Genomic DNA, 20,165 nt, shown 5'->3' on the forward strand with positions numbered 1-20,165 from the left:
GTCTGCCACGTGTGGATTCTGCAGTAGCCTCAGGCTGCACAGATAGAGCACAGCTGCTCTCTGCAAAGGGTCTGCAGCCTGGTGGGCAGGCAGATATGGACCAACTGATGCTGGCAGTGAGGATGAGCACAGAGGATGCACTTTGTTCTCCTTGGAGGGGGAAGGAGGGTGCAGGGGTAGGTAGTGTAGAAAAGCTTCCTAGTGATGACCCCTTAAGAAGAGCCTCCAAGATCAAGTTGGAGTTAGATGATTAGCAAATAAGGGCTTTCCCAACAGAACAGCTTGATATGCCGTATATTTGAGTACCTGAGACATACACTCTGTCCTGCAAAGTATAAAATATTAGCCAGAAGAATGTATGGGACTTAAAAGACAAGGTATTTCCCACATAAGTGTTTATTTCCTTTTCTTTCTGCTATAATTAGCTTTCTCATGTGTTGCTTCCCCACAAACAGAAAAGCGTGTTACTCTGGAGTTCAGGGCGTGTTGTATGGTAAGTAGATAAAGAAGATGAACTGTGATCAGGGTCTAGGCTCCAAGTTACCAGCCTGAGCAGCAGTGGGCAGGTTCCTTCCTTGAGTCTCCATTTCCTTATCTGTTTAATGGGGATAAAAGTAAGGCCTGTCGCTAGGTTATCAAGAGCATCTAGTGGGATAATGTCATTGTTCATTGAATACAACGTGGAAACCACCCTGTGCTTTGCAGATGGTTTCCAAAGACTGTTTAACTTTGTTTCCCCCTAGTGGTTAACACAGCTCATTGCAGAGTAGCCGACTTAAGATTTCCAGGGACAACCACACTACAGGGAGGTTCACTGGTGGTCTTGTGTTAAGTTCAGACATTTGTCAGTGACTTGACTAAAAAGAGAACCTTGCTATTCATGTTTGCAGAAAGGCACAGGGGTTAGGACTGTTCGTTAATATGATGGATGACCAAGTCAAGATCCAAGAAGATCTCCATGAGCTGATGCAACCAACAGTGTAAAATTTAACAGGACTCTGCCTTGAGGCTCAAGAAGGTCATTTGCAGCATTTGGTTGTCGTCTGGGGACATGACCACTGTCATCCGCAAATGGCCAGCAGTAGCCCGCAGGCGTGGCAGGCAGGCTGGTAGAATGGTGGGAGCGCTAGCCAGGTTCTGGTCTTGACTGCTGAAAAATAGCTCTGTGATAGGGGTAGGTCCCTTCTCATCTCTGGACCTCACGTTCTCCTTCAACATGCAGAGTTTGGATGAGGCGATTCTAAGGCTTTCTTGGGCTTTCTTCATCAGGGACCCAGCGTCGGGGCATCTAAACTACTTCCTGTAAATGCATTGTCGTACACTTCACCATGCACAAACTCACCTGTAAGCCACACTTGTGCTTACCTCATATGGCCTCGACACTCCTGTTCACAGCTTAGCCACATTTGGCTGGCCTTCATGGCCTGTGGTCCACCCATGACCAAGTCTGTATGTGTAGGTCACTTGGCTTTCTGCCCTTTTCCCCTTCCAAAACTGAACTTTGCAGTAGCCTCTCTGCAGGTGAGTTCCAAACACCCGAGCAGCTACTATGTGCCGTGCCTGGGCACAAGGCCCGAAAGATGAGTCTGACCCACTCCCAGCCCTCAAGGAACAGTGTAAGGAGGACACAGATCCCTTCATTACAGCGCAGATCTCAAAGAGCAGCCCTTGTGTGTGGTGGCAGTTGAGGAGGGTGAGCCGCAGGCTGAGTAGATGTAAAGAAAGATACCCTTGCATCTGACTTTTCAACTTTGGGATGAAATTCACCTAAGCAACTACCTCACTCCTCTCCTTCCCTCCTGAGACTGACTATGAAGCATGACCAAAGATTTCCCCAACCCCTGCCCTTGAGACAGAGAAGGAGTCATTTGATTGAGAAATCTTCTCTGTTGATGCTACAGGTGCTTGTAAATACAGACCACGTTGAAAAGGTGCTTTCCCCTCGTTCTGTCTTGATAGCTCATTTTGGAGACCATGATTCTTCCATTCATCCTCCGGGCTATCTTTCTGATAGTCAGTTCATACCGGATCAGAATGAGGACTTTTTAGCGAAGGTGGAGGCGCTCCATGAGCAGCACAGGTGAGAGGAGGGGCGGGTGACCTACTTTGGGAACTCAGGTCGGGCACTGTCAGACCTCGTGTCCCCTTTTGGGTTTGATGTTGTCTTCTCTTGCTTTTGCTTATGAATCCTCTTTCAAGATGTCGGGGGTTTGTGAACCTTTGAGCCCTTATGATGGCAAATATATCTGGCATTACGAGCATTTCTGTAAAGTGTGAAATCCTATGAGAGTTCAGGATAATTTGCTGCGTTCTTTTTCAGGATGTCATTGAAATCCGTTAGTTCCTGGAGGAAATGCCCATTTTAAATCTGACTGCCCCACAGATTGACCCTACCAGGCAAACCGTTTAACAGGTTCCCATATTTAATGAAACGAGCTGTTCCTTCAGGTGGTTTTGAATAGACAGGCAGACAGACATAGGTGCTGACAGGCTGGGTGAATCCTCGTCCTCTCTGGGTTCAGTTGGGAAAACCACCTTCCTTCCAGAAGGGAGCACCACCCTTCCGCAGCTGCCTCGGGCCAAGCCTCCACTCCAGCAGATTCGCCCGATTCTGGCCTCCTCTTCCCTTGCCTCCTTTCACTTAAAGCTGCAGTGGCTCCATTCAGTCCAGGTCAAATAAGGGCCACGCTGACTGAGAAGGCCAGGTCTCAGGGGACCCTACATTCTCAGGAAGGCCATAGAAACAAAGGCCTAAGCAACCAGTGTCCCTTCAAAAAGGCACTGCCAATCCTCTCCTAGAATTGCTGTCCAGGCAGGAGCCAGCATCCTAAAATAGTACAGTGACGTTTGGAAGTTTGAGGCTGCTGCTAAAAGGATAGATAAAGGCAGAAAGACCTAAAGAGCACGTACTACTTTAGGGACCTGGAAAAGGTAGGGTGGGAATTCCAGAAGGTGACAGGCTTTATCTCTGAATATTGAGAACCTACTAAATGTGAGGTAGTTTTTAATAGAGGAACGAGAGCGCTAGATGAAGTCGTATTCAGTGGACAAGAAGAAAAACGTGGTTTGCTAGCATTTGGGGTTTGATTGTTTAAGATGAATAACATAAGGCATTTAATAACCTTAGAGCAATGGTTTCAATAGTTTTAGATTTTTACTAATTTTAAAAATCGGGGTTAAGATTCTGTTTACTGGGTGAACTCTGCATCTTCTGTCTGCCTTTGCAGTGGGCTGAAGCAGTCAGAAGCGGAATCTTGCTTTATCAACATAGCACGGACCCTCGACTTCTATGGAGTGGAGCTGCACAGTGGTAGGGTAGGTACCCTCAGCATGGCGTAGTTCCAAAGTGATTTTTATTTTAATTTCTGAACATCTGAAAGCTTCTTTGAAACTATCTCTTTTCCAGTATAATAAAAAGACCTTTTTTTTTTTTTTTTTTTAATGATACCTGAAAGGTTTATAAAGTAATACTGAGTTTTGCTGGTTCTTTATCCACTTGGATTTTTTCGTGTTTGCTGTCCTACTTGAAGACTTTTTACTTTTGCGGGAGTCACGGGGGTTAGAAACAAGTAATTTTTGTAAGACCATCTCATGGTTAAAGAGGTGAAAAATGTATAGAGTTCTGTTTTCCAAGTGGCTCTTTAATGAGCCAGGGTTTCTACTAGTTAGTCTCAGTGCTGCTCAAATTAGAGCTAATTATGTGCTCAGATATGATAGTTTTCTGTTATGATGGCATGTTTATGAAAATCAAGTATTTTGAATTGGTTGTGACTTTTTAAATAAAACTGATGAATATCTATCATCTGCTGAGCCGTTTCTAACTGCCAGACACAGTCCCTATTTATTTCCCACTGTAATGCCATGAGGTGAGTGTTGTCATTTCCTCCATTTTACAGATGGAGAAACTGATACTCAGGGACTTATCAAAGGTCAGGTAGCACATAAGTAATGGCTTCAGTGTGTGACCCCAGCACTGTCTAATTGGCACCTGACCTTTACATTTTCTACCTGTAATTGGGCCACATCATATCCAGAGGAAGCAAATATTGGTTGAACACATAGTCCATACTAGCCATTGTTCCAGATGCTTTCATATGTGACCATAAGGTCTCATTTACAGTTTATAGCAGCCTTGGGAAATGTGTTCTGATCACCCCATTTTACAGGTGAGAAAACTGAGGCTCAGGGAAGTTGAGTAAATTACCAGAGTTTACATTTAAATAATATTTTTGCAATTCATAGAAACACTTTCATTTCTTTTCTCTTACTTCAATCCCCTAACTGTGCAGTGTACAGGATATAACATAGGAAATAAAGTAGGAAAAAGACACGGATCTTACAAAACATCAACTTTGGGACTTGACTTAATTTTTATTCCACTTGCAAATACTGTTTTGTCTGGTAGAACGTTGTGGAGCCCTTTCTTCAATGGTGAAGTGGGTTTTACATCTGCCTGAGTTGATCTGTGCTCCCCCCACCCCCAGGGTCTCATGAAGGTCCTGACGCCAGTTGATGACCTGTCTGCCTGACACCCCTGTGGTATCAGAGGGAGTTGGGTTACCCTTGGCTGTGCTGCATCAACCAAAGCCCCCTGAAAATCAGTAACTTGACATCACAGAGCTCATTTCTCAGTAGTTCAAAGGCTGTATGGGTCCCGGTGGCTCTCCAGGGCAGCACTCCTCCGTGCAGTGATTCAGCAGCCCAGGCTGCTTCCGTCTGGTGGCTTCACCATCTTCACCTGTGGCCTCATGCTTGTCCCAAGGGGAGGGGAAGTTGGAGGGCTGCACACCAGCTCTTAAATGATTCGGCCCGGAGGGGACTCATCACTTCTGCTCGTTGTTCATCAGCCAATGAACTGTTGAGCAAAGCTGTTCATCAGCTAATCATACAGTCCTGCTCCGCAAGCTGGGAGGTTTGGAGATGGGCACGGGAACTGAGCGAACAGTGACTATCCATGCTACCGTGGTGACCACAGAACCAGGAGATTTGAGACCCACGTCACTGGCCCACACAAAGCATTCACTTATTTCCTCATTCTGCACTTGATTTTTATTTTGTTTGCTAATTTTCTGCTTAATATTTCCCTATATTCTGATCCCAAGTATCACGTTTAATGCAACCCTGGTTTTCAACTTGCCAGTTTGGTTTTGCTTTAAGCGTGTGATTTCAGTTGGGTGCCCAACAGTGATGACTCTCTGGACTTTCCACAGCGGGTAAGCAGTGTTTGCTTTGGCCAGTTTCTCCAACCCCCCGTGTTCACATCACTGTTCATAAATGATTTGTCCCACTATCTCTTGAGAGGTGAAGGGGATGAACGTTTTTTATACCTACTGCATACCAATACGTTCTTATATTCTCTAAGTTCAGCTTGATAAAACTCTTTGAGGTGGGTTCGACAATCCTTATTGTACAAAAGGAAAAACTGAGGCCAGTAGCCCAGACCAACACAGCTAGTAAGTGGCAAACCTAAGGTTCACATCCAATGGTAACTCTGCCCCTTCTTTAAAATTACGAGTATCTGATTGGGTAAGTAGGGATATAGATGACTCAAGGGAAGGCACTGTTTATTTTAAAATTTTCATTCTCAAATGGATTTAATGGACTACGTCTTGTAGTCGCTGTATCTTCCTTTTATTACCTTCATTATCTATGGCAATGCCTAGCACATGGGCTCTTAATAAATGTTGACTATATTGGACTTATAAGCCATATTTTATTTTTCATTGGGTTTAGAATCAGCAGTTCTACACTTCATATTAATAGCTAAAGCCTTCTCAGTGATGGGAGTTGAGATTTGTTGAAAGCTGTGCGGGGGACGAGGCTTTTCTGATTTCAATATGGTGTCTGATACTAATCGTTGAAGATATAAAGGCAAATGTTCATTTCTATGATTCTGTGGAATGAGTGAGGTTGCCTGGTGGTAACTTTGTAAACTGGCAGAACCCAGGTGTTGCTGTCAGGCAATGTATTTTCACCTTAGAAGAATTTGGTGCTAAGTACTTGGATCTTAAGTATCTGTTAAGAGGAGATTTTTGCCTGTTTTCTGTAATTTTCCTTTTGGAGCTTACATGTAGTGCTATTTATAAAAGCGTGGGTGCTTAAGTTACCGGAGGGCATAAGCATGACAGTAACACGCTGTGAATCTGAGATCTTCCTTTTTACAGGATCTGCACAGTTTAGATCTAATGATTGGAATTGCTTCTGTGGGCATCGCTGTGTACCGAAAATATATTTGCACAAGTTTCTATCCTTGGTAAGTGCAAACCGGTTCTAATTATTTTCTGAATCGTGCTTTAAAAATGTGCTGAACAAAAGTAATGGTACCTCTAATTTTAAACTTTTCTTTCTAAAGAAGGGACAGAGACTTTCTCCCAAGCTTTTACCTCTGACCTGTACAATTAATCCAGATTCAGTACTTGGGAAAATTAGTTTGGTTTTTATCAGCATCCCCTTCTTCCCCAGTCACCCTATGGTTTGGGATACCGTGTGAAACCTGGATAAAACAACACAAGGCAGGTTTTGGAGTTAAGGAATCCTTCCTGGGCGGCACATTAGCCAGGATTCAGAGGACTTCCTCTGGGCAGGAGCTGTATTTTCAGGGCAGTTCCTTAGTTACTAATTGAAGTTTTATCAAGTGCCCAGTTCTGGTCTAAAAACTCAGGGGGTCCAGCAGACTTGAATCCTGACAAATCTGAGCAAGGCAGTGCTGTCCCCACTGTTCAGAAGGGCTCCGTGGTGGAGGACTTACGAGCACAAGCTCAGATCCTGGCTCCAAGCATTCCTGGCTTGAATGATCTTGAGCACTTAAGCGCTGTCTCCCAGCCTCAGTTTCCTCATCTGAAAGCTGGGTATAATGATACGTACGTACTTTTCAGGAGTATTGCAGGTCTTAGTAGAGGTGCTGCTTGTAAAGCTTTAAGTATAAAGAAGGCTGTTAATGGTGACTATCATTGTGTTACTGTGCAAACAATAGAGAGGCTACTTGACACACGGCTATTAAGCGGCTGTTAAGTTTGCGAAGCAGCTGGGATGCGGACGCAGGTCTGTCTGTCCTCCTCCTGCTGCTCCACACTGCCCTCAGCTGTCTTCCCCAGGTACACACCAGCCCTAGCAGAGCTGCAGTATCACAAGAGCAGCTGACAGCAGAGAGCGCATTGCCCATGGTCCTTGGTATTTAAGAGCTACATCATAAACCAGGGGCCCCGATGTGCCGCTCAGCTTCAGTCAGCTACTTAGTGTTTGGCCGAGGTGATGGGGCCGCCATCCTTCCTGCGCTGAAGCAAAGTCTAGGGAGCCGAGAGCCCCCAGCCATCACGATCGTGGACTAGAGAACACACGCCGAGAGGCGCCAGCTGCAACCTGGCTGCTCCCTGATGTGCTTCTTTTGTGTTGTGTTTTACTTTTTTTGCAGGGTGAACATTCTAAAAATTTCTTTCAAAAGGAAGAAATTCTTTATACATCAGCGACAAAAACAGGTGAGTTGTACCTATGCTTGCTTTGGTCCTTGTGCTTTTAGCCAGTTCAGCCCTTAGTCCTTCAGCAGGTGAAGGAATTTGTCGTACGTGTAACAGGGAAGAAAGAGCATTGCAAACGGTGGAAAGAAAGTGGGCATCAGCGTCCGGTGGGCCCCGCAGTCTTCTGTGTAATTCACTCTGCTTATCTGGCTGAGGAAGTCACTTGCTTTGCAGTCAGAGACATTGGGTTCAGGTCCTAGCTCTTCCACTCACCAGTTGGGCGGGTTACTTAACCTCCTGTAGTCTGAGTTACAGGAATGCAACAATGCCCAGTCCTCAGGGAATCATCAGATTTAGATAGAAGTACCATTGGTCACAGCACCTGGCCGAGCCCACTGCAGAGTAGCAATAAAAGTCAGCAAGGTCAGTTCCTTCCCTTGATGTGTTTAAAATGCACGGTGGCCTTGCGTATATGTCTCATAGGAGGGGTCTGCAGCTCTCCAGATAACTCAGTTTGGTTTTCCACATGGAGAAGAGCAACTTAGAGGTGAGAGAACCCACAGCTAGTGAAGTGGAGGAGCTGGAATTTGAACCGGTCGTTATGCATCTGAGATGCCCGCTCTTCCCACGACACCGCACTCTGTCTTGTCAGGCTGCATATTTTTCACTTACTGTCACTACGTCATTTCCCAATTTTCCAAAGATAACATGTACCTAAAATGGCTCCACATCACAATAAACTCTTAGGACTGAGAGCACGAAAGCTCAGAGAAAACTAGGACTAGAATCTGGGTCTCCCGAGCCCCAGATGCAAAATTCAAGGTGCCGTAAAAAGGCACAGGATGGTAATTTAACATGAGAACAGAAAACCTGAACTCAGGTAGAATGGAGGTAGAGCAAATGATCAAAATGATTATTATAAGCGAGCACTAGATCTGACTCTCTTCGTGGAAAGCAAATAGAGAAACCCAAAGCATTATAAGATTCCTGTCATTTGATAGGTGAAAGACGATTTCTTCAGGGGAGAGATTTTTCCCAGAGCTAAATTTTGAAAGGAATGTATCAGACAGCCCTTATCTGGTTGCTCCAAATATATTCGACCTAGAAATGTAGGCAGGTGTGAAATGAAAGCGTTCATGAAAGACCACAGATGATGATGAAGAGTAGACTCTGGTCGTCTTTGTTACCACGTTCATAAAGATGGTTAACAAATCCTGCTGCTGAATATTCTTAGAACCCTGTTTTTGTGGCCTAAGGAATTTTGAAACCAGTTTTCTGCTGTCCATTGTCTCTTACTTGATAACCACCGATGTGGGCATAAAATGCTTGAGACCCTGCTCCTACATCTGTGTAGATGAAATCTCTACTGTGTTTTTCCTCCCAGACTGAATCCAGGGAACACATAGTGGCCTTCAACATGTTAAATTACCGATCTTGCAAAAACCTATGGAAATCCTGTGTCGAGCACCATACATTCTTTCAGGCAAAGAAGCTACTACCTCAGGAAAAGAATGTTCTGTCTCAGTACTGGACTCTGGGCTCTAGGAACCCCAAAAAGTGAGTATATGCTTTAGGGACAGTCTCCACGCTAGGCTGAGAAATAAACATGTCCTGGTCACCCCTGGGGAGTAAACATCCTCAGGGCGAGGGACGTCTTTGCCCAGGGGCCCCGGCCCTGGGGCCAGAGCTGCTGGTGGGTCTAGAACCATGGGTGAAAGTCTGCTGGGGCCGCAGTGTGTCTTTCCACACACGCAGGCGCTTCTCCTGTTCCTGTCACTTGCTTCTGCCTGCTCAACTCTGTAACACTCAGAGCCCCCAAGCAGCCAGCATTGGAACAGCTCCGTCATGTCACGCCAAGAGAAGCACAAGGCTGTGACAAAGGGTCATCTTGGTGCCATTAAGACAGCCTCTCCCACTGAACAGTAATTCCATAAGGCGCTCTATAATAACGAATGAGCAGAAATAAAGATTTCCAGAGTCAGGTGACTTTTTGGCATATACTACATCCAGCAATCACAAGATAGTAACAGTAATAATTACAGTTGACGACTACTGAGTGCTTACCTTGTTCCATGCACATACTTCATTATGCTTCATTCTTTTTTTTTATATGTTTAATCCTTACAGCAATTCCATGTGTGCTATTATCCGTAGGAATGATATTTAAAATACTTAATGACTAGTAAATAAATCTATACATTTTAGACTACAGTGTGTTCTCATGCAGTTTATATTTTTGTATATGTTTTTATTCTAAGATGTAGGATACAAGATGTATTATAAATACTTGCCTTCTAAATATAAGATGTAGCAGAAATTCCATATCAAATTATTTTCTAAATTGGTTGGAAAAGTTATTTTTGTGATTTTTATTTTAATTGATGTGGCTGTTACTAAAAATGGTGCCCCTGTCTGAGCCATTATCTGATATGTGGGACTGTATCAGACTATTCCAGTGACTTTCCTATTACATGGTAATCAGGTGATAGCTTTCTCAATTGAATAAGTAGTAAATGTCTGTTAGTATCAGTGATAGTATTGATATTTATGGTGCTAAATGCTCTAAGCTTCTGATGAACCAAGAGCAAGTATATTTTCCAAGATTTTGTCTTCTAATACTGTCCAGTATTTTTACACATTCAGTAGCTCTATTTCTGAACATGCCGTAAACATAACTTGCTGGAATGTAGCATTTACTTTAGTTGGACTTAATCCTCTTGGTGAGCTGAGAAGTGGCATTGAGAGCAACTAAAAGCTTGGACTGTCTTACAGAAGGCTGGGTTACAATCTGACCTACATCAGTTTTAATTTAATTTGCTTCTTCAATTTCTTCATCTGTAAAATGCAAACAGCACGGAGGATTTTTTTTTTTTTTTTTTTTGGTTCTCCATTGTGGCAGGAAAAACTACCCCTGTTTTTGTGGCTTAAAGCAGTAATCATTATATTATATCTCAAGATCTTGTGGGTCAGGCATTCGGGAAGGGTGTGGCCAGATGATCCTGCCTCTCCGTGCAGTATGTAGACTAGGGTTTCTCAGTGAGATGCAGCTGGTGGCCGGGCTGGGCTGAGGGTCCGGGACCACTTCTCTCCCACACCGGGTGCCTTTGATGGAATGATCAGAAGGCTGGGCTCATCTGGACCCCCACCCTCTCTGTGTGTTCTCAGGGCCTCTCACAGGGTAGTTGGATTTCTTACACAGAGGCTCGGGACTGCAAGAGCCGAAGGCAGAGGTGGCCGGTCATCTTAAAGGCGAGGCCCATACCTGGCATAGCTACTCTTGGTCAAAGCAGTCCCAGGCCAGCCTGGGTTCAAGAGTCAGAGAACTTGCAGCCGTTTTTAATCTGCCACTAGGGGTCACTTGGGACATGGTGGGTGGCTCAGTGGCCACAGGTCAGCAGTTCTTGACCACCAATACCAGCTTCAGCATACTGGCAAATCTCATCCCTCATTCTCTCCATCTCACAGATGGAGAAACTGAGGCTTAGGTTACGTGATTTGCCCAACCCCTAGAGATACCGCTATACATTTGCATATTGGGCCCTCTGAAACTTATTCGGTATTTTCCAAGCTCGTGGGACAGTGGAACACTTCTTTTTCCAAAGAGTACCCGTTAATAACCTGTGACGCATACTTTGGGGAGCTGCTACATTAAACCTTTGAGTCAACCAGCTTGCTCCCCTCATTCCGATGGTGTGCTCTCGATCAACGGTAATTTGGTTTCTGATGTAGATTCTCGTGGTGATGCTTCTGTGAGCATTTTGATCAGGGTGACAACCGTACTTCCCACTGAAAATTAGTACATTGATATTCTAGAGGGTGTGCTTCGTGTTACCTATGTTCTTGCGGTTTTTCTGTCCTGTTTTTTGTTGGGTTGATGGTTTAGGCTGCAAGGAATTGCGTGGAATGTTTTAATGAGACATTAAAACATTGTTTAAAATTTAGAAATGCCAGAACTGAGTTTCCCCGAAACTGGCTTCAAACTCCATCCTCTGAAATAATTCATTCTCTGAAGGGTCTAGAGAGCTGAGATTTAAATTCTCTAGGTATAAATAAAATTTGAAGGTAACCTTCGGGGTGGCACATTCAGAGAACATGGCCTGAAACTCTGCTGTCTAAGCATATTTTCTCAGGTCTGCTCTTAAAGAGTTCTGAGTGATTTACAGTGACGGTCTCTGCCAGCTAGGATGACAAAGAACACTGGGAAGCATGGTTAATGTTTGTACTCATGCCAGTGTGAGTAAAGTGAGCATTCCTTGAAGTTACTTGAACTGTATTTCAGTGTTAATCCTGAAATTCCTTCTATCTGGTAAGGCTTGGTTATATTCTGAAAGCAGTTTTGTTGCTTGAAATAGTAAGGGCAAGAAAATATTTTTTCACCCGAAGAGAAGAGATCACATAAGGAAAAGCTAGGACAGAAAGGAATCCCTTCTGACCCGTGTACCTCCACTCCTGGTAACCTCTGCTGGGGTCATCAAGGTGTTAACCAGTCACCCGTCAGGGAGGGAGCGTGTGTAGACATGTTTCGCTTACGCTGTCACTTCTTTCTCGTCGAATATGTCAGGGTAGAAAGTGAACCTACATCTGGTTTTTCAGGTCTGTAAATAACCAGTATTGCAAAAAAGTGATCGGAGGGATGGTCTGGAACCCGGCCATGCAGAGATCTTTATCCGTGGAACATTTAGAAACCAAGAGTCTACCATCTCGGTCTCCTCCTATTACTCCCAACTGGTATGTCTTCCTTTTTTCGTATTACCTACCGGTAAACACTTTACTTCTTTTAAAAACTCAATACAAATAAAAACATAACTACAGGTGGCCTATGGTCAGAGTTTACATTTGCATGTTTGTCGCAGAAGTAACTATTTTTGTGAAATGCACAAGTCTAGCTAAACATTTTCTGTAGTGTATGACGCTGGGATGTTCTTTTTTAAAAAGTTATTTGGTCTAAGTAAATCTGAGCACTGCAGCTTACTGAAATGCTGCTCTTGAAATTAGCATATTCAGGTTTTGAGAAGTCCTGTGATAAAGAAGCATGTTTAACTTTATTTAATCTCACATTTCCCATTAATGTCAAACAAAATAAACTTTGAGAAAACATAGTAAAGGCATGTAATACGACTGATGTAAGGACGTGTGACCCTCAGCAGCGGTAGCAGATGCACATAGGAAAGTAGCCTGCCAACTTTTAAGATGATGGACTCAGCTTAAAAAGAAGGAAGTGGCAGGGCTTCCCTGGTGGCACAGTGGTTGAGAGTCCGCCTGCCATGCAGGGGACACGGGTTTGTGCCCCGGTCCGGGAAGATCCCACATGCCGCGGAGCGGCTGGACCCGTGAGCCATGGCCGCTGAGCCTGCGCGTCCAGAGCCTGTGCTCCACAACGGGAGAGGCCACAACAGTGAGAGGCCTGTGTACCAAAAAAAAAAAAAAGAAGAAGAAGGAAGTGGCAGTTTGGCAAAGTGGGAAGGGCACTGGGTTTGTAACTGGAAGACCCGGACTCAGATTTTGACTCTCCTGTTCGTTAACAAGTTTGTTTACCTCTCTGGTCTCAGTCTTTCCATCTGTAAAGGGATTGAATGACATAATATACAAGTGCTTTGTAAGCTATACAAAAAGGATCAGGTAGAATTATTATTGTTGTTTTTGTTATTGTTATTTTGTTATAATGTTCCTCAAAGACATCAGGCCATTTTGTGAATGCCTTCAAAAGAGCCAGGCATCATTAGAAGGGGAAACCAAGCCAGGAACATTGTCCCAGCCCCACCCTGAAATAAGGGTATGGCTTTCTGTTCATTGCATGATAGGGTGCACCTGTAAATTCTCAGCGTGAGCTACCAGGACTAAGGGGCATTCTAACATGCAGCCAAAAAAGGAGCTGTTGTGCAGGGCCGCTGGGTAAGGGCCCTCTACTGGGGCCTAATGCTCTGGGCAGGGATGGTGATGGTGTTTAGTGTCGGAAATCATAACATGACTGAATAGATTGGTTCTTGGTTTCCTAGATTTAGGCACTCATCCTACAGTAGTAAATTTATGCTATAACGTGGCAGCTTAATTTGTCTGAAAGTCTCTTAGGCAGCAGTGCCAGGGCCCCAGAACAGAGGCCAGGACAGCGTCCAGGAGAGCAGCTGGAGCTGACGTTGCCACGCCAGTGGACTGTGGCTCTTACTGCTATTTATAGGTCCTCTTCTGAGGAGTCACAAACCTTTCCACTCTGCTTTGGACACAGTGGTATTGATTATCGGGGCCCAAGGGGATTGCAAATAGTGGAGGCTCTGACAGTCCCAAGGAGAAATGGCTAACAAAGAAGCGGAAGATGCAAAAACAGGGAAAATGAAATTTAGAAAGCTCAGCAGCCTGGGATCACCCACTGCAGGAGCCGATGCCCAGGTGCTGCCCCAGGTGTCACCCCAGGCATCCTGGGGACATTGCTTCATTTGATTTATTTTCAGGAGCCAGGTAGGTACAACTGAGGCTCAGAGAGGTGGTGTGACTTGCCTCATGTCACACAGCTACTGCTGCTATTGGAGGGACAGGGCGGTGCTGGGGCTATGCCCATCTAATACCACATTATATATGTATATATATATATATACACACACACACACACACACACACACATATATATATATATTTTTTTTTTTTTTTTTTTTGCGGTACGCGGGCCCCTCACTGTTGTGGCCTCTCCCGTCGCGGAGCACAGGCTCCGGACGCGCAGGCTCAGCGGCCATGGCTCACGGGACCAGCCGCTCCGCGGCATGTGGGATCTTCCCGGACCGGGGCACAAACCCGTGTCCCCTGCATCGGCAGGCGGACTCTCAACCACTGCGCCACCAGGGAAGCCCCATAAGAGATACATTTTAAAAAGCAAACATTTCTTCTTGGATCAAGTGAGATTCGCATGAGGGGATGTAGTTGAAATAAGTCTGCCAAAAAACTTACTTTAGCTTCTAAACCCTTACTTATACCATACAAATGAATCAGAAAAATTGTCTGATGAGCAGTCAATAAAGCCTGTTTACACATTGCGAGCTTGAATCCTCCTGGAAGAATAACTCCCCCTAAATCAACCCTCAATAACTTCCCAGAGAGCAAAAACCAGTCCCATCTGCCCTGTTTATAAAGCTGAGGAGCTGAACCGCTGGGCTAAGAATATCTGGGACCACGTGGCCCTTGGTAGATTCTAGTGTAGTAATGGGTTAACTGGCTCTTAAGTTCCAACAGCATCAGCAAAGGCATCCTTCGAAAGGTCAGAGCACAAAGTTAGATCACTGGTGTCTGATAAAATTCCTAAGTAGAATCTGCTTTCAGCGCTTCACACTGAACCTTTCCCCACCAGGCGAAGTCCTCGACTCCGGCACGAAATCCGAAAGCCACGACACTCTTCCGCAGACAACCTTGTGAACGAAATGACGTACATCACTGAAACGGAAGACGTGTTTTACACCTACAAGGGCTCCATGTCCCCTAAAGACAGCGATTCTGAGATTTCTCAGAACCGAAGCCCACACCGAGAGTAAGAAACTTGTGTTCCTCTCTTTCTTTGTGTCTGCTTGTTTGAGCTGTTGAGGAATTTGCTCAGGCCCAATGGCCGTTTAAGAGGAGGCAAGGGCTGGAGCCTGCAGCCAGCTCCCCGGGGTGCTGTCTGCCAGGCCAAGAACATCATCACGCTCTCCCTTCCCCGGCAGGAAGACAGGCTGTGTGCCTGGGGTCAAGAGCTTGCCCTGCTTTTTTTGTCAACAGCAGTGACATACTGTCCACACGCTTGTTAGCTCTCCTGAATAGTGTTCTCGCCAGTTCACGAGCAAAGCCCAGTTTAAGCCATTTCATACTCCAGAGGTTGTAGACATGTTAACTATAGTAGTATTTCTCTGGATTGTCAGAGTTTGACCACTGCAGGATTCCCCGTCACTGGAGATGTGCTTATTTTCTAGCTGTCCACAGAAAGCCTTCTCAGAACCACATTATGTCCTCGGGTTTTTGTTCTTTTTGTTTTTAATGAATAGTCAGTATAAAGAAAAAACATTCGGAGAACATCTCTGATTTTCTTTGTTAAATTTTTGGCAAGGACAGTGTGCATCAAATTCTTTTATGTCCCCACTTTCCTTTTTTAATGTGACAAACGCCCTTCACATTTCAAGGTCAGGAGAAAATATGTCTCTCCTAAAATACTGGCTTGAGTCCTTTTATTATTCAGTAAGATAATATCTAATTCAGTAGTTCCCTGTTTGACTTGATTACCAGGGAGCTCAGAGCTGCATGTCAGGCTCAATTGCATTAGCTTCCCATAGCTCAGGTTTCTGATCTAGTCCCTACTCTTCCTTCCCTGCTTTATTAATGGGCCTTATTTTTTCTCTTGTTTTAATGAATTCACTGTTCTACCATATCTGCACATTTTAGGGTAAGCGATCTCAAATCATTTTTTTGAAGTGGACAAGACATAGATCGTAAATTAAATGACATAAAGTATTATAGGAATGGATCATCTATTAGGAAGTCAACCATGGTCATTGAGTATCCACTCAGTTAAGTCCCATGCTGTGCCCAAAATATAGAAACATATAATGCTTCCCCTAATAGCAAAGGATTAGCAAGAAGGCACTTCAGTTAATCTGTAAATTTTTACCACTCTAGCTACTAGGATTAAAGCATTAAACGCATCCCGATTGTACTGTAGGCATCACAGGTGAATCACAGATCTCACTTCGCACTTAAGTGTGAAGTTGCTACTTCTCTGCTGTCCCTGACCACAGCAAACATAGTTTCCAGCTTTTGTGTTCTTAACACCTCTGATTAAATAATCCTCTGGTCATTATTTCCTTGTGACCTGAGCTTGGATGATGCTTTTGTTGAAACGATCACTATCTCTTGCTCCAACTTGCAGCCTCGCTGAGGTTAGAGTGGAAGGGTGTAAGTTCCTTTGCGTGACACTGGTTTTGCAGTTCTAGGTCTACAAGGGCAGGAGTGCAGGCACGCATGACTTGAGCCAGTTTGAGTCTGTCAGGGGCTGTGTTGCTTCGGTAAAAGGAGAAGGAGGGTTTAGGGAACTGACCGAGGGCTCTGGGATGCCCAGTCACACCCTTCCTGTCAGATCCTCCTGCTGTGGTTTGCAAATCCATCATGGAATTGTGGAGCTTCTGGACCTTCCCTGTCCAGTACAGTAGCCACTAGTCATGTGTGGCTATTCAGATGGAAATTATTTAAAATAAAATAAAATTTAAGTTCAGTTCCTCAGTCACACAAGCCTCATCTCAAGTGCTGAAGAACCACATAAGCAGTGGCTACCATATTGGACAGCACAGATGCAGTACATGTCCAGGTGCTGGCTGGAGGAGAGATGAAGTCTGTCCAGTGGTATATGGACGTCTTAAAGGGCTACACTCATTGCCGAGTCCTGCAGCACACTTTGTACACCCTTTGCTGCTCATTGAGGGCATGTGAAGGTGAATTAGACAAGCCTTTGCTTTCAGGGACCTCCAGGCCAGCTGGGCAAATAGCACATTATCAGCCTTCATCGTCACACTGTGGGGCTCTGTCACTTTGGTGAAAGGAGAACAGAGTTTGGGCAAATGCGGGCTCTGAGAAGCCTGATTACAGGTCCTAGGTCCGATCTTCCTTCTGTGGTCTGTAATTCCATCTTCCTTCCCCACCATGGAATTAGAGCATCTAGAGCTTCACAGGCCAATACAGCCACACACAGATGGCTATTTAAGTTTATTAAAACTCAGCTGAGAATTCACTTCCTCAAGCCCGGTTCGATTTAAGTAATTTCTAGCCCTACTCACCCCTAGGCGTTGCACGTCGGTTCTTCCTGAAACTCCTCCGTGAGACATAAAAAGATGTATCATCCTGGGGCACTTTTTATTTTGCAGTGAAATGTTAAAAGTAGCGAATAATGGTGATGCAAACGCAGCCTTCCTTGCCATGTCTTTGCCAGGTGAGCCAACAGTAGATGGCTCACAGAATCGAGTTAGCGGCTGTGCTTTGCAAGTGGGGCGAACAGTTGAAAGAGTTCAGCCCCTAGCACCTCACTTAAGTAGGGGACCCCTTCCTGCTGGCAGGAAGCCACCTTCTGCTGGGTTTTCAGAGGCAGCTGGCCTCCCTGAGAGTCTGGTGGCCCTCCATTGACCAAGGCAAGAAGGGAAGGTTAGTCTGTACTTGGAGAAAAAACTGCGGTGGTGTCTTCAGTGAGTACAGTCATCCCTCGGTACCCAAGGGGGATTGGTTCTAGGACCCTCACAGATACCAGAATCCATGTAAAACGGCTAAGTATGGTTGGCCCCTCGTATCCCCGGATTTAATTCGATCTGTGCTTGGTTGTATCCACAGATACCCAGGGTGGGCTACAGTATTTTCAAAATGTTTAAGAAACATTGCACATGCTTTATACAACACATTAGTGTGTTAAGAGGCAAAAGGAAGTATCCTGTCAGAAATCAGATGAATAACATCACAGACAGCAAGGAGAGTTCCTTTTAGAAAGAAGAATGAAGTGTAATGTTCTGTACCCATGTAAACAAGAGGAAGAAAGAGAGAAAGGAAGAAACAGAGCGGTTCGACTTTGGCTCTAAACCTGAGTGGTGCAGTTCAGACTCTGGACATCATCCTAGTGGATAAGTCACCTTGGTTTGTTCCGTATTTATAGCAGCGCAGCAAAGTTTATGGTTAGTTACGAGTCCTTGGCAGTTTGCTTTATGCCCGAGTAGGCTGTCCTCTTGTTACTCTCGCAGACATTCTATGTTCCTTTCCTTGTTTCAGAGCCAAGGCCAAGATCTGCAGAGAAGGAAGTTTCCAAAAACAAAAACAACCCACCACCCAGGAAAATGGGAGGGGGTGTTTCCCAAGGGAAAAAAATGACTTTGCAGAGCAGAAGCTGGAGGAAAACAAATTTGAGGGCGGATGAGGGTTGTGTTTGAAGAACTTCTCCTCAGTGAATGGGGCTTGGTGCCTTTGCTATTTGCCTACTTCCTTCTTTAGAGCCTGCCTTGTTCCAAGGACAGGGGACAGCTGTCAGCTTTCATTTCCAAACTTCTGTACACACAACAATGTGAATATACTTAAATGCTACTGAACTGTAAACTTGAAAATGGTTAAGATGGTAAATTTTATATTATGTGTATTTCACCACTATTTTAAAAAATGTTTTTAAATAGCTTCTCTGCATTGGAAGGAACTTTGGGAATCCCCTTCTTCAGCTGCATCACCGGTGTAGGAATTCCCTCTGCCCTGTCACCTGGTCACCCTGCCAGTGATGGGCAGCTCTCCTGCCGTGTGGCAGCCTGTTCTCTAGTTGGACAACCCAGTTGTCCAAGCTGTGTCTCCCCACAGGAGACCAGCCAGCGACAGGGTTTCATTAGGAGTTTTGTGTCCACTTGCCCTGCACCTTGCCTGCACTTCACTTGGTCTTGGGCCACTTACATGTGGACAGCTGACGAATACCTTAAACCCAGCCTGGCCTGATCTCAGCTCATCATCTTCTGTCCAGCCTGTGGCTCCTCCTGTCTTGGTGAGTGGGGCCACGTTTCAGAACCACCCAGTGGGCCCCGATGGGAACTTCAGGCATCCTCGACAACTCCTTCTCTTCCGCCTGCGTCATCTAGTTTCTCACCTGTTGATTCTCCCTCGTGAACATCCCTTGACCTGGACCCCTCCGCCGTCCACCCCGCACTGCCCCTGTGTAGCCGCCATCGTCTCTCGAAGGGACAGTTGCAATAGTGCCCTAAGTGTCCTCCTGTCTCTAGTCTCTCCTCCTTCCAGACCATCCTTAACAAGGGTAACAGGCTCATTTTCCTGAAATTTATGCCCAAGCATGTCACTCCCCCGCTTAAATGCCTTTTCTGTGCTTTTCCAAAATTTCATGCCTCTGCAAATACCACTGAAGATTTTTTATTATGAGAGTTTTGCCTAAAATGTAGGGCTGGCCAAAAAGTTTGTTCCGGCTCTTCCATAAGATCTTATGGAAAATCCCAAAGGAACTTTTTGGCCCACCCAACACTTTCTTCTTCCCTCTTGACTACCTGTTTAAACTTCTACTGGTTTATCTTTCAGACTCAAGCGCCCCCTCCTCTGTGAAGCCTCTCCTGGCCTCCCACTGTATGCTAGACATCTGAGCATCTCCATTACAGCATGATGATAATATTTGATTCCTTTTCTATCTTAAACTAGACAGCGAGCTCTTTGAGGGCAGGGATAGAGCCCTGTTCACCTCTCCTTCCCCCAAACCTGGCTTGGTGCCTGACACTTCATGATATTCCGTGACTACTCTGATGGATGGACAGGTGAATGGGGAGATGGTCACATGAAGCAGGATGTGGCCCTTGGCTAAAGTACAAACAAGCTCCCAAGTTTTTACAGTGGGTACCCCCTCTGCCACTTCCACGGCAGGCCCCCATATCACACAGCATCTAATCTGCACGCCAAGGACTCAGATTTCCTGTAACGAGTTTGGGTTACCTGTCTTCTGTGAGCAGGTCCCCATGGTAGGTGCTGCTGCAGGCTCTGTGTCAATGAGAAATTCTCATCAAAGAGTTCAAGCATGAATTGACGGAAATTTAACAAGTGCTTTCTTGCCCTTAAGTTATCGCAACGTCTGAGTGGGCAGCCTGGGGACAGGTGCATGACCCTTGATTCCATGCGTGATGAGACGTAGAGCTCAGACAGCGGCATCTCTGACCCACATTCCCTCAGCCACCTCCGCAGCTTCTTGAGTGAAGTTTT

General features: G+C 45.2%; 1 protein-coding gene across 6 annotated transcripts in view; it reads left to right on the forward strand.

Annotated features, from left to right (window-relative positions):
• Positions 1-20,165, forward strand: part of PTPN3 (protein tyrosine phosphatase non-receptor type 3) — a 109,289-nt gene that overhangs the window by 53,079 nt on the left and 36,045 nt on the right. For 5 of the 6 annotated variants that reach the window (XM_082657154.1, XM_082657155.1, XM_082657156.1 and 2 more), the window contains 7 exons: positions 1,960-2,080; positions 3,228-3,315; positions 6,165-6,253; positions 7,412-7,475; positions 8,839-9,011; positions 12,048-12,182; positions 14,788-14,964. In XM_082657154.1, coding sequence (XP_082513280.1) covers positions 1,960-2,080; positions 3,228-3,315; positions 6,165-6,253; positions 7,412-7,475; positions 8,839-9,011; positions 12,048-12,182; positions 14,788-14,964 — 847 coding nt within the window. Of the gene's footprint in view, positions 1-1,959; positions 2,081-2,853; positions 2,932-3,227; positions 3,316-6,164; positions 6,254-7,411; positions 7,476-8,838; positions 9,012-12,047; positions 12,183-14,787; positions 14,965-20,165 lie in introns of those variants that run through there. The other variant, XM_082657158.1, reaches the window with a different exon arrangement.

This window comes from Grampus griseus, assembly GCF_964374135.1.
Source record: "Grampus griseus genome assembly, chromosome: 6".
NCBI classification, from domain to species: domain Eukaryota; kingdom Metazoa; phylum Chordata; class Mammalia; order Artiodactyla; family Delphinidae; genus Grampus; species Grampus griseus.